Genomic DNA, 14,296 nt, shown 5'->3' on the forward strand with positions numbered 1-14,296 from the left:
ATTAATTGGCCAACTAATATATATATAGAAAAAACTAGCCAGGCATGGTGGTGCATGCCTGTAGTCCCAGCTACTTGGGAGGCTGAGGCAGCAGGATTGCTTGAGCTCAGGAGTGTGAGGTTGCTGTGAGCTAGGCTGATGCCACGGCACTCACTCTGTCCTGGGCAACAAAGCGAGACTCTGTCTCAAAAAAAAAAAAAAAAAAAAAACAAAAACAAAAAAAACAACTTAGGGACTTCTTCTGTTGCAGTGTATTAAATAGTCAAATGTGTGCAGATTAAAAAAAAGCCTACCTTATGAACAGAAAACCAACCCCAGAAATATCAACATTGTCATTGCCTATTCCATTTGCCATATTGTAAAATATAAGAGGTATTGAAAATGTACATTAGAAAAAATACATATAAATCACCTCTACAGGGATCTCATTGCCAGGTGTTGCAGGTATACCAGTCATGAAGTCACTAGTAATAAAGGTTCGAATAACCACAGATCTCTGACATGAAGGCTGCTTCTGAAGTGGGTCCCGATCAAAATGTAATGGTGTCAAAATCACTGGCATCTGGCTGATTTTCCCAGCATAACCTAGAGAAAAGAGAACATGAAGAACCAATCACCACACCATGGTAAATCCTCCCAGACAATATCTAAAATCACATATACGAGGCTGTCCGGAAAATACACAGCCATAATTTTCATCATTTTTCACATTACATGGCTGGATATATTCTAGACAGCCCATGTATACAAACACACCACAGTTAAGACTGTTGTCATGCATCAATTTCAGCTACTCCCATAGCATTACAACTTGATCACTGCAGTGATGTCACAGAGATGTGCTCTAAAGAGAAAGAGTCAATTCTCATGATTCTCAGTAGTTATATTGCAATTAGTGAATCAGCAAATATAGGGTTAGGTTCCTGGCAAGCCTCTGGTTGAAATATTTTCATCAACAGATCAATAGTTCAATACCTAACTTTGTTTTATGTGCACTTCTGTTTAAACACATCTTATTTAATATTTATTACAGATTCATCAACACTGAACTCACAACCAATAATATTATAATTCATGCCTGAATAAAACTTATCTCACACACAGATATTTTCCTGTAAGGTACTTCACAGCCTTCTTGTGCTTAGGAACTCAGACAGCACTTCAGCACTATGTTTGAGGGCCATAATTTTAAACAGCAAAATCACCAACAAAAAGCATAAAAATACAAGAAATATGGCACCAAGTTCATCACGAAAAGGACACTTGTTTATATTATGAGAGGAAAAAGGCAGAGTGTCAATCTGTTCAACTTCATCTGGAAACATGTGAGTCTTGCAACTCAAATTTTTTGCCACTCTGCACATGTCCACAAATAGCCACAAGGTGAATAAATCTTATTTAGAAGGCAACATCACAGAACCATCCATAGAATTAAATAATAAAAACATCTCAAAATTAAATCAAAAGCCACATCCTCCTGCTAGAAATATTAATGCCAAGCTTCCAAAGCTAGTTACAGCATGCAGTGATAAACAAAATGAGCAACTTACCAGACTCCCTGAGAATGTTATGGGCCTCAAAATCAGCTTGGCGTAAAGTACTGAGCACCCCTGTTGTCAAGAAAGTGGGAGTGACATCTGTAGGAGGTTCTTTAACTGGTGGACCAAATATATAGACAACTCTAGAAGGAAAGAGGTAAGAATTATAAAGAAAATACATTTTAGTATGAGAAGCAAGGCACATAGAATAACATTCTTTCCATTTATTTTTAGGCTCTTCTCCTACCCACGTCAACTCCCCAAATAAGTAGGACAGGATATAAGATTATAAGAAGGTCTATCTTCTATGTACCTTCCACAAAGTGCATTCTCTGGAATACCAAATCGTAGAATGTCAAAGATAATGTGATTATTACAATCTTCTTTTCACCTAATGTACTGGACTGAAGAATGTCTCCAAAAATTTACGTCCACCCAGAATCTAAAAAGGGCTTTGTAGATATAATCAAGTTTAAATGACGTTATACTGGATTAGGGTGGGCTCTAACCCAATGACTAATGTTCTTCCTAGAGCAAGAAAATTTGGGAACACAGACACATACAGGAAAGAAATCCATGTGAACATGGAGACAGAGATTAGAGTTATGCAGTCACAAGCCAAGAATTGCCAGCAACCACTAGCCATTAGGAAGAAGCAAGCAAGGATCCTCCCCTAGAGCCTTCAGAAAGAACATGGCCCTGTTGACACACTGACTTCAGACTTCTGGTCTCCTGAACTGTAAAAGAATAAATTTATGTTGTTGTCACAGCCTCCCAGTTTATGGCAATTTATTATGGGTAGCCCTAGGAAACTAATAAACATAGTTAAATAAAAAAATAGGTGTCTTTTTGATAAGACTTTAGAAACTGTAATATGCTGACATGACCTAGAAATATCTAAGATGAAATTAGTGAATTTCCTAAAGTTGGTTGACCACTCAATATTTTTTTTTCCATTCTGAGAAATAGTGATCCTAGAGAGAGAGATTCTCATTTATAATTCATTAAAAAGATCACTGAAATAGTACTTGGTATCCTACTATTTCCTTCTTAAACAAATGAATTGCTACTACTTTAAGTAAATGCAAGTTTGAAAGACAAGAAGATACAATGTTAAGTGTTAATAAAGTAGGGTTTAGAACATAACTTGAAGCAACTAGAATCAGACAATTGTAACTTGAAGTGTATCTTGCCACTGGTTTGAATAAATCTATTTCACAACCCTCATCTAGAAAACAAGAGGGAGTCAGGTAGAAATATGAATGCTATCTAGCGAGCTCTCCCTACTCCAACCTCAGCCAGTAGACAACTGTTCCTTTTCCTTAGCCCTATCTTTAGCAAAGAAAGTAAGTCTTCCCTGGCGACTACCACAGTGAAGTTTAATAAAGTTTTTTCCCCCTTAATATGTATGTGGGAGTAAAATACCCAAAACAGTATTTAGAGAAAAACCACTACTACCACCAACTTCTTCATTGCTTCCTTTCTAACATACTGTACCAGAAGGTTTTTGTCCCACATATAAAAAGTATGCCATACTTCTCAACAATATAGTCCCCTAGAGCTCATAAAAGATCTTTAGAGGAGAAAGTGACTAGTTAAGCGAATGCCGTGAACCTGCCCTTTTCATCTTCTCATTTCTTGTGAGAGTAACCACTACATTATACAGGGACAGGTAGTCATTCACATTGTGCAGAATAGTAAAACTGGAAGAGTCCCTTCCTGTACAAAGATTCCCTCATCCAAATTAAGGGGGAAAAAATGGAAAAATATTTTTAAATTCCAATACCCAAAAAGGACCCCGACGAATCTGAAGTCCACCAAGATTCTTTTAAGGGATTAAGTCCATATTTTAAAACTGGTTTTCTGTTTGCTGGTTATTAGGCTTTTGATTTTTTCTTTTTTGAGGAGTGAGGTAGGGGTAAGGAAGGAGACAAAAATGGGGACAAAAAAAGAGAAAAAACAGCTTAAAGTTTAAACAAGGGTGTGTGTCCTTTGGCAAAAAGAAAAAGAAAAAAGAGAAAACTAAGGATGCTGTGAAATGAAAAACATACTAATCATGGAGAAGAAGTAGTGGAGTTAAATTTAGGGAAAGGGAATTTTCTGTATGACATATAGTTTTAGTTAGGTATTAGCATTTCTTAGAAGATGAATTATGAACAATTGTTCTAACCAATATAATTATCTCCATTCAAAATAGGCAATTACAAATTTATCTTTGTTTAAGATACTAATAATTTCTTTTTTCAGTATATTAAAGGTACTTAGGTATTTGGGGGCCTTCAGTCATCTGAGTAAGCTTTTCAATGGACATGTTTCCATTATTAAAAACTTGGCTTCCCTGTGACACCTTATCTCCAACTATCCACTCTGCTAGGTTAACACTAACAGGCAGGTTTCTAATTTCTGTATAACTGAGTAAAATGAAACCTCAAGTAATTCTTTTCAGTTAACTGCCTAATACCCTTGAAGAAAACTGAAGAAGGTGAACAACTGTGAAATAAGAACATTTAATTAGCAGTCTGATACAAAACAAGTGAGATTTTTGAACTGTATATGGGACAATGAAACTGACTACTAGAAATAGATTATAAATCAACTGTTGATATAGCTAACATGAGCAATTAATAAGCAAATCAAAGGAAAATTAGATCTAAAAATGTAAACTATACATTTAAACATACCTATTTTAATGATATTTGACATATGCCAATTTCTTTCATTTTTCTTGGAATTACTATTACCAAGTCTCGAATATTTGTAATTTTATAACCTGTACATATATTTTTCAATCCTTCTGGAATAAAACATGTTACCATAAAACCAATGGCTAGTATAATCTGCTAATTTGGAAGAAATGTTTTATAGCTGCTTTTAATATTTTACACTAAAATAAAAATCTTATTTCTCCTTTAAACAAATTTTTTTAAAACAAACAGATGACTACATTGTGATAAAGGGTCAAAACACAAAATTAAGTCAGCTTAACTGTGACCTAAGTACATATTTGAACCATAAACACAGCCATTCCCTCCTATCTTCTATCACCTACCTACATTACACTTCAGCCTTTAAAAAACACATCCTCTTCCATCATATGCACCCCTGCCCTGCATCCCACAGAACATACCTGTTAATGTTATGACACATGCGAGGTATAAGCCTAGCCAGGAAAATGAGAGATTCCCAATCAGGTTCATCTTTACTGGAGATTCCACACACGTAACTGTAGGAACGACAGTCACCCTAAAAAGAGAAATACAATTAATAATTTCTAATAATAGTTTTATAGAAGTCAAAAGAAGTACTGAAAAATATTTTACAAATGGTGATGTTATTAATAGCAATTCTGGGGTTTTTTTAAACAAGAATATATTGTTTGAATAAAAGTATACATTAGTTCTCTAATGATATAAATAAATTTCCAATTAAAATCCCATATTAAATTCTACCCTAATCAGTTCAAATATAAAGTGTCACAGTAATTTTAAGAATTTATTCAACATACGTCAGAGAGGTCTACTGGGATTTCATCCCAAATACCTGCTGAACTGTGGATAACCAGCATACTTATATGGCAGACAAGATCTGCTCATATTTACTGGGTGGATAAAGGATCCTAAAGCAGAAGACAAAACAACTCATACACATTCACTTATCAATATGTTTAAACATGAGCTAAAATGGTTAATTTAAAAATAAGTAAATAAAAATAGTAATTGATTCCATTTTCCTTTGTCCTGTTTAATCAAAATAATTTGCTTTTTTAAAAAAGCAAATTTAAAAAGTTAACAGATTGATTAGATAACTACTTAATACCCAGAATATCAGGTACTGAAAATATGAAAATTCAAAGTATTTGATAGCATCTATAGAAGTTTAAAAAGTATTTGATGGTGTGATAATTTGATGGTATCTATAAAGTATAAAATATACATGGCTCTATAATCCAAAAAATGATCCTACGTAAATACATGAGTAACTGCTAAAATGACTACAATAAAAATTTAAACAATCATTAGTAGAAGAATAGTTAAATAAATTACAGTATATATGGGATATGAGGGAGCAGTTAAGAAGAATAATGTAATTGGAAAGACAAGTTCATGATGTTCAGTTAAAAGAAAAAAATTTATGAACAATGTTCATAATCACCTCTTTTCTTTTTAAAATAAGTGTTTCCTTAAAGATACAAACAAACTTACTAAAAGAGTAGGAATAAGAATTATTTTTTTCATGTATTTTGATTTTTTACAAGTATGGTTTACTTTGGTATTTAGAAAATAAACCTCATTGCTATACTAACCATGAATTATTTTTACCTGGGCAAAGGTCTCAGCTCCAAAGGCCTAAAGACTAAAGTTAGGTATCTAATAACAAAAAAACCTTTTTTTTGGTGAGAAGGGTAATAGAGCCTGATTAAGTTGATTTCCAAAAAGGAAATCACTCATCTAACAAATTACATTATCTCAAACATCTATTCATCTGTAATAGATGCATCATTAGTATCTATAACACTTCCCTAAAATTTCATTTCAACTCCCTGTTAGCATACAATGGTGGAAGTTTTCTATAACAAATCTACTTAGGGCTGGAAAAACTCTGAAGAATTAAATAACTTGCCTACACTTCTATCTTTATATAGTAGGGTAATATCTGCCTGCAAATATCATAGTAAATTTCAAAAATGAATTTGTGTATGACAAATTAGACAATCCATAAACCACTAAAAGAAAATTATTTCTACAATTCCAAGAAAGCTTATTTCAATAGTAATTTTAAAACAATATAGGCAAGCCAGGCGCGGTGGCTCACGCCTGTAATCCTAGCACTCTGAGAGGCTGAGGTGGGTGGATTGCTCGAGGCCAGGAGTTCGAAACCAGCCTGAACAAGAGCGAGACCCTGTTTCTACTATAAATAGAAAGAAATTAATTGGCCAACTAATATATATAGAAAAAGAAAATTAGCCGAGCATGGTGGTGCATGCCTGTAGTCACAGCTACTTAGGAGGCTGAGGCAGGAGGACTGCTTGAGCCCAGGAGTTTGAGGTTGCTGTAAGCTAGGCTGACGCCACGGCACTCACTCTAGCCTGGGCAACAAAGCGAGACTCTGTCTCAAAAAAAAAAAAAAAAAAAACCAATATAAACAGTTTACACATGTGGCTTTTTAAAACGTGAGTAAAGACAGGGCAAAATAGCTAGCTTTACCATTTCCATGAATATTTTAGTTTAATTTAAAAGTAACAATGAGTTTTTACACTTTGTTTTGTTTACAGACCAAACTAGACAAAAATCAGATCAAGGAGAAAATTAAACTGATAAATTCCTATATTTGCAAAATGAGTATGCTTATTAAGTTTTAGATAAATCTCTAAAAACACTTTCTACACATAATTCTATAAGAGGACATTAAAAATATATGAACCCAATAAGCGGCCCAATTACGATTTTGAGTTAAATTATTGATATCTTTCCTAGTTTCCATTTAACCACAAACTCTACATAACAGAAAAGAAACCTTCTCCCCTAAAATCCCAAGCTTTTGTTCCCCCAGAAAATCATCTGAAGATCAATCATATAAATAAAGGAGAAACAAAATCATTTTATGAATAGCATTTTGTTTTATTTATTACTTTTTTTGAGACAGAGTCTCACTCTGTTGCCTGGGCTAGAGTGCTATGGCGTCAGCCTAGCTCACAGCAACCTCACACTCCTGGGCTCAAGCAATCCTACTGCCTCAGCCTCCAGAGTAGCTGGGACTACAGGTATGTGCCACCATGCCCAGCTAATTTTTTCTATATATTTTTAGTTGGCCAATTAATTTCTTTCTATTAGTAGAGACAGGGTCTTGGCTCTTGCTCAGGTTGGTTTCAAATTCCTGACCTTAAGAGATCCGCCTACCTCGGCCTCCCAGAGTGCTAGGATTACAGGCATGAGCCACCTCACCCAGCCTATGAATAGCATTTTAAAATAGAGAATTATATTATTTTCACATGCTTTTACAACTAGAAAGGCAAAATAACAAACACAAAAAACATTAGCTGTATACCACAGTTAAGGAGGAGAGAGATGTTGAAGAGGCAGAGAACACTCGTTCAGGGAATATGCAAGCTGATAACGAGAGAACTAAATGGTGTAATATATTCTTCTGGATGCCTTACTGCAGTTAAAGACTTCTAAAGCAACAGTATATTTCACACATGAAGGATAAATGACATGACCTCTTCATACCTGCCCCTCAAGACAGAAGTAAGCCAGCCAGCCAATCCTACAGCAAATGGTTCTTTTAATTTTTACTTTTGGTTAGAGCTGACAGATATTCCAAAACTACAAAATCTAAGCCCTAATACTTAGTTCCTGTAACTACTAACTCCATAAATATTCTATAAGATATTGCCTTTTTACTTTTCTAAACTTAGTATATATACTTTCATATTTCACTTTCCTAAGTAATTTCTATCTCAATATTGGTGAAAAAAGCACACTTTTTTCAGAAAGTATGTCACAGCTCAATAAATTCACACAACTCACCTGTACACCTACAGTTTTAATTGGCAGCAAGAAGGCATTCAGTGAATGTAGACTTGTAATTTGCATCAGTTTCTCCTGATCCTCTTCTGTCGTGCAGGCTTTGACTCTTTGTAAGAGGGTATGTGGCTAAGAAAACCAATGAGACATTTTTTTCAGGTTTCAAGAAATCAAGTATTCACTCGTTTGGTATTCACTACTATCTTATGTATCTACATTTACTAGTTTACAGCAGATCATATTTGGTATCTCCTTCACTTGTGTGTGCTATACACTATGCCAGAAATTCATTCCTGCAGACTAAAGCTATGAAGAAGTTAAATCTCAGGATAAGAAATAAGATTAGATTTACATACATCAAGGCTTTAATTCCCTGTCACCACCAAGTGACAAAACTTACCTGAGTCAAATCTTACCTCTAATACTTTTTGCCATAAAGTCAGTTTTGTCTGAAATTAATACAGATCCACCAATTTCCTTTATTTGGTTTATTTGGTACATGTTTTTCCATTCTTTACCTTTCACGCTTCTTATCCCCAGGTATTAGTAATATCTCTTGTAAACAAACTATACTTTTCAGATTTACTGTTCTATACTAAATAGATTTAGTCTTTAACCTAGTTTGCTTTCAGTATAATTGTCTTTCCTTTGTAGGTAATCAATCTTTTTCTGCAGCTGCTTTGTCTTTGGCAGTCCATATAAATTTCACTGAGACATACCTAGAAGCTGTCAAATTCTTTTCCCTCATCCTGCTTAGGATATATCATATTTCCTGAACCTGAAGCATCATGTCTTTCACCAGTGTGGAGGAATTAATATATTTTTGTTTATTATCTCTTTCTGGACATATGTTAGCACTGACCTTCTCATTCTATCTTAACCCCCTCTACTCATATTTTATAATTTGTATTGATTTCTAGATAATTTCTAAACATCCATCTTTGAGTTCGCTATCTCTCTTTAGCTGTTTTTAATTTCGGTTTTTATTTTCATTTCTAGAGCTTAGATTTTTTTTCAAAGCTATCTAGTCATTTTTAGTAGCCTTACCCTTGTCCTTATTATCAATAGCATCTTTTATTTCTATTTACTTTATATATCAGTACTTGAAGTTTTTGATGGTCTTATTCTGTTTCCGCTCTCATTCATGGTGCCTTACTTCTGTATGTGTTTTGTCTCTTTTATTGTAAGCTCATATTTGTTAAAATTCTGTCTATGAAAATTCTTTGGGACCTAAAGAAGATATTCCAAAGAGAATTCACACTGCCTCTTGACTGACTCCTGGAGGCACTACCAACACAGGTCCACTTTAAATTATTAAATAAAACTCTTAGTTTACAGTTTTTAGGCCATACAGATCATACAAATTAAAACTTCAAATCTGTAGAAACACTAGGAGACTTTTCCATTCATCTCCAATTTGGAGCTAAAGTGTTTCTCAGGGTGGAGATTTCTGATCAAATTCCCGGCCCTTTCTGGACCCAAAGTCTCATATTCAAACACTATGTATGAACAGTGGTTAATGTTAAAACCAAAGCCCTAGACTACATGAGATTAGTAACCACCCTCAGAGGAGCAGACACAACTTTGGCTTCTTGAACTGTGTACAATACATTCCTGACTCAAAGGATTTCCTTCACTTTCTTGTAATACATATGAAAGTGTTTTAAAATACTTTATCTAGCATTTTTAGGGATTTAGAGTATGCAGTCTTACTTGGCTGGAAAGAGAAATCTGTATCCAAGAGTCTCTATAAAATACTTTCTTCACTGTCATTTGAAAAGTTATATTAATCTAAATTTTCAAATAATAAAATCCTAATAAATTTATTGTAAATACTGGAGTACAGGAAAAATCCATTCAATTCCTTATAATTACCTGTGTCAAATTATTACCTTTTTAACACTTGCAGAAAAATCAGCTACTATTTTCAAAATATTGTTGGTTTCAGGAAAGTCCTTACAAATATAAGGTTCTTCAGCACATATTACTCTGATTGCCAGGCCAGGACCTAAAGATAAGAGTAACAACAGTATTTAATATAAATTTTGTATTTAATATAAAACATTACTATTTTCAAAATATAAAATCCTTCCAAAATTAAAATCCATCCACTATCATAAGGTCTTTAAAGTATTTAATCTCAGGCCAGGCGAGGTGGCTCATGCCTGTAATCCTAGCACTCTGGGAGGCCGAGGCGGGCGGATTGCTCGAGGTCAGGAGTTTGAAACCAGCCTGAGCAAGAGCGAGACCCCGTCTCTACCATAAATAGAAAGAAATTAATTGGCCAACTAATATATATAGAAAAAATTAGCCGGGCATGGTGGCGCATGCCTGTAGTCCCAGCTACTTGGGAGACTAAGGTAGGAGGATCACTTGGGCCCAGGAGTTTGAGGTTGCTGTGAGCTAGGCTGACGCCACGTCACTCACTCTAGCCTGGGCAACAAAGTGAGACTCTGTCTCAAAATAAATAAATAAATAAAATAAAATAAAGTATTTAATTTCAAATGTAGCCATTGGTTTCCCATTCAAATCATTTTTTTAGAATGCTTAAATTTTCTCCATACCAATGACTTCTATCTTTTCAGTGTGTATCACAAAATTCTCCAATAAGTATCTGTAATTCATATGATAGGTGCCAATCTATTTAAAAATTTTTATTATTAAAGGGCCAGGCATGGTGGCTGAAGCCTGTAATCCCAGAACTTCAGGAGGTGAAGGAAGGAGGGATCACCTGAGGTCAGGAGTTCAAGACCAGCCTACAAAACACAAAAAGACTCCACTGCTACAAAAAATAACATGCAAGACCTCATCTCCACAAAAAATAACATACTAAAATTAGGCAGGTGTGATGGCATGTGCCTATAGTCCCAGCTACTCAGGAGGCTGAGCAGAAAGATCACTTGAACCCAGGAGTCTGAAGGTGCAGTGAGCTATGATTGTGCCACTGCACTCCAGCCTGGGCGAGACTCTGTCTCAAAAAAAAAAAAAAAAATTAAGGAAATTTCCCAACATACATAAAAGTAAACAGAACAGTATAATGAACTACCTTATATCCATTATCCTTCTTCAACTATCAATATAATTTTAGGAACAGTACTATGCTATTAATATATCTTAAATAATGAATGTTTAATTCCAAAAACTGTGAACTGGTATTTCCATTTTACCAAATATTCAGAAGTTGATAAAAACAAAGGTATGCATGGTTCTAACATTAATAAAAATTGGCTTTGCTGCTTTACTACAACAGACATCACTTGAGATTTCTGGTTATAGCAAAACCTTTGCCATGCCTATTAATTCTTCATTTTTAGAATAAGTAGCTTATTTAAGGTAAGTTGTTTTTAAAGCAGCAAAACTCTTCTTGCCAATAAAGTCATGAATAACAGAAAACCTGACATATACAATAGACTTTAAAAATATTAAGTGAGTCTGACTGCAATAATGACCAAGGACAAAGGACCACTTGGCCTCCCTTTATTACATTCACAGACCATCCTTTACCAGCATGCAGGTTAGAAGCTAAAGTTCTTAAATTAGCTGGTCTGATTACCAGCTTTGATAACAAGTACTAATCACCCCCTAGGTTATACTTTTGTAACACTCTTTATGGAGGCAGTAAGATGGTTAAAAGAATAAACTCTAAGGTAATGATTAATGGGGGCGCAGGGTGGGAAGGGCTGGGAGTGGTGGCACATGCCTGTAATCCTAGCAATCTAGGAGGCTGAGGCAGGAGGATCACTTGAACCCAGGAGTTTGAGGTTGCAGTGAGCCATGATAATGCCACTGCATCTAGCTGGGGTGGCACAGTGAGCCCCTGTCTCAAAAAAAGAAAAGAAAAAGACTACTACGGATATAATCCTGGTTCCATACTTTCTAATTGTGTAACTTTTTTTTTTTTTTTTTTTTTGAGACAGAGTCTCGCTTTGTTGCCCAGGCTAGAGTGAGTGCCGTAGCGTCAGCCTAGCTCACAGCAACCTCAAACTCCTGGGCTCGAGCGATCCTTCTGCCTCAGCCTCCCGAGTAGCTGGGACTACAGGCATGCGCCACCATGCCCGGCTAATTTTTTTTATATATATATATCAGTTGGCCAATTAATTTATTTCTATTTATAGTAGAGACGGGGTCTCACTCTTGCTCAGGCTGGTTTTGAACTCCTAACCTTGAGCAATCCGCCCGCCTCGGCCTCCCAAGAGCTAGGATTACAGGCGTGAGCCACCGCGCCCGGCCCTAATTGTGTAACTTTTAGTAAATTAGCCTCTCTCCTTAAGTTTCTTCATCTGTAAAATAAGACAATACTAGTTTCTATTGTGAGGATCAAATAAGACAGTATGTTGAAAGTATTAGCAGAGTGCCTAATATGTAGCAAGTACTTAAGAAATGTTAGATATTACTATGTTTTTTAATGTAATTAGACAATTCTTCCTATCTCATCACCTAATCACTATTATAAAGAGCTAAAAACCGAGGTACAAGACTTACCCATGCACAGCTAGTAACAAAAATGAGTAAAGACATTTGGTTCTAACTTTAAATATCACCTCTAAATAATTTATTTCTATATGACAGCAATGACTTTTAAAAATTGAGTATTTTTTATTTGTTCATGAATGAGTTACATAAAGCATCGTGCAAAGAATTCTCTGCACATGAAAGAAATGGTGCATCCATTCAAAGAAGTCAGACACAGGATAACGATTTTGAAAAGCCAAATTTTAACTGCCACTTCTTCCTTGGAATGCATCATGGTATAGCACAAGAACACAAATCCTAGCTGTACCACTAAGAATTGTGTGGCAACGTTACTAAAATATCTCTATACCTTGCTTTTCTCATCTGATAGCAACATTATATGCCAGACTACCAAGGATCATGTGATATTTAAATAATACAATGGAAAGTGAGTATCTAATAAAATGTAGTTAATACAAAGAAATGTTTGGTCATTAAATATGAAATGTCCGATTTCAAAACAAGAGTTTAGTGTATTGTATTTCAAACAAGAAGCAATATAATTAATCAAAGTATGCATCCAAACTATCAACACAGTTTTGTCATATTAATGGTAGCTTGTTTATGCCAGCAGCGAAGAAGCCTGGACAGCAAGTGGCAATGCGATAGTTAAAGGCATTTTCCACACCTTGTTGAGAATTGAGTATTTTTCCTTGCAAGTGGTCCAAAGCCTGCAACAAGTGGTAGTCAGTCAGTGCAAGGTCTGGTCAATAGAGTGGATGACAGAAAATTTCCAAGTCCAGATGCTGTAGTTTAAACAGCATTGTTTGTGCAACATGTGATAGAGCGGTGTCTTCCAAGAAGATTGGCCTGTCTCTATTGACCAATCTTGTCTGCTTAATCTCAAGCACTCTCATCATTTTGTCCAACTGGTTGCAGTAGACATCCACTGTAATGGACTGACAAGGTTTCATGAAGCTGTAGTGGATAATAATCAGCACTGTATCACCAGATACCATCAGCTTTTTTTTTAATGAAAATGTGGTTTTAGACTGTTTCAGCACTTCATCTTTATCCAATCATTATGCCTAACGCTTGTTACTGTCAAAAAGAATCCACTTCTCATCACACATAACAGTATGATGTAGAAATGGTTCACCTTTATGCCATGACAGCAAAGGAAGGCAAACTTCAAGATGAATTCTCTTCTGATGTTCCTTTAATTCATGCGGTACCCATCTATCCAGCTTCTCTACCTTGCCGATTTGTTTCAAATGTTCCATTATTGTTGGAATAGTAACATTGAACCTTGCTGCTAATTCATGCATAGGTTGAGATGGATTCGCTTCCACTGCAGCTTTTAGCTCATCATTATCCACCTTGGTCTCAGGTCACCCATGTGGCTCATTTTCAAGATTAAAATCACCAGAACTTCTCAAGCCATCAATGTACTGGGCATTCATCAGCCACATCATTCCCAAATACTTGGCTGACACTTCAAGCTGCCTACACTACATTGGCTCCCTGATGGCGCTTGTATTAGAAAATAACACACATTTTTTATTTATTCATGGTTTCAAAAAAATTGCTCTAAAAAAAAAATCTGAGAGATAATCATAAGCCAAAACATGTGTTTGAAAGACAGAGGATGTACCTTCACAAAAATAAGACAAGAAGTATCAAAGTGAAATGTCAGAGATATCAACTAACTCAGTACTTAAGGAAATTGGACATTTCATACTTAAAAACCTAATATTTGTTCCCTATTCATCCTTTCCATTC

The 14,296-nt window shown here is 35.2% G+C and overlaps 1 protein-coding gene across 2 annotated transcripts in view; it reads right to left on the reverse strand.

Moving 5' to 3' along the window:
- Positions 1-14,296, reverse strand: part of GMPS (guanine monophosphate synthase) — a 67,952-nt gene that overhangs the window by 6,431 nt on the left and 47,225 nt on the right. For both annotated transcript variants that reach the window (XM_020285642.2, XM_020285638.2), the window contains exons 11-15: positions 9,955-10,070; positions 8,066-8,191; positions 4,666-4,781; positions 1,551-1,681; positions 413-585 (exon numbers count right to left, since the gene is read on the reverse strand). In XM_020285642.2, the coding sequence (XP_020141231.1) occupies positions 413-585; positions 1,551-1,681; positions 4,666-4,781; positions 8,066-8,191; positions 9,955-10,070 (662 nt within the window). The remainder of the gene's footprint in view (positions 1-412; positions 586-1,550; positions 1,682-4,665; positions 4,782-8,065; positions 8,192-9,954; positions 10,071-14,296) is intronic.

Source organism: Microcebus murinus, chromosome 1 (assembly GCF_040939455.1).
Source record: "Microcebus murinus isolate Inina chromosome 1, M.murinus_Inina_mat1.0, whole genome shotgun sequence".
In the NCBI taxonomy this organism is placed as follows: Eukaryota; Metazoa; Chordata; class Mammalia; order Primates; family Cheirogaleidae; genus Microcebus; species Microcebus murinus.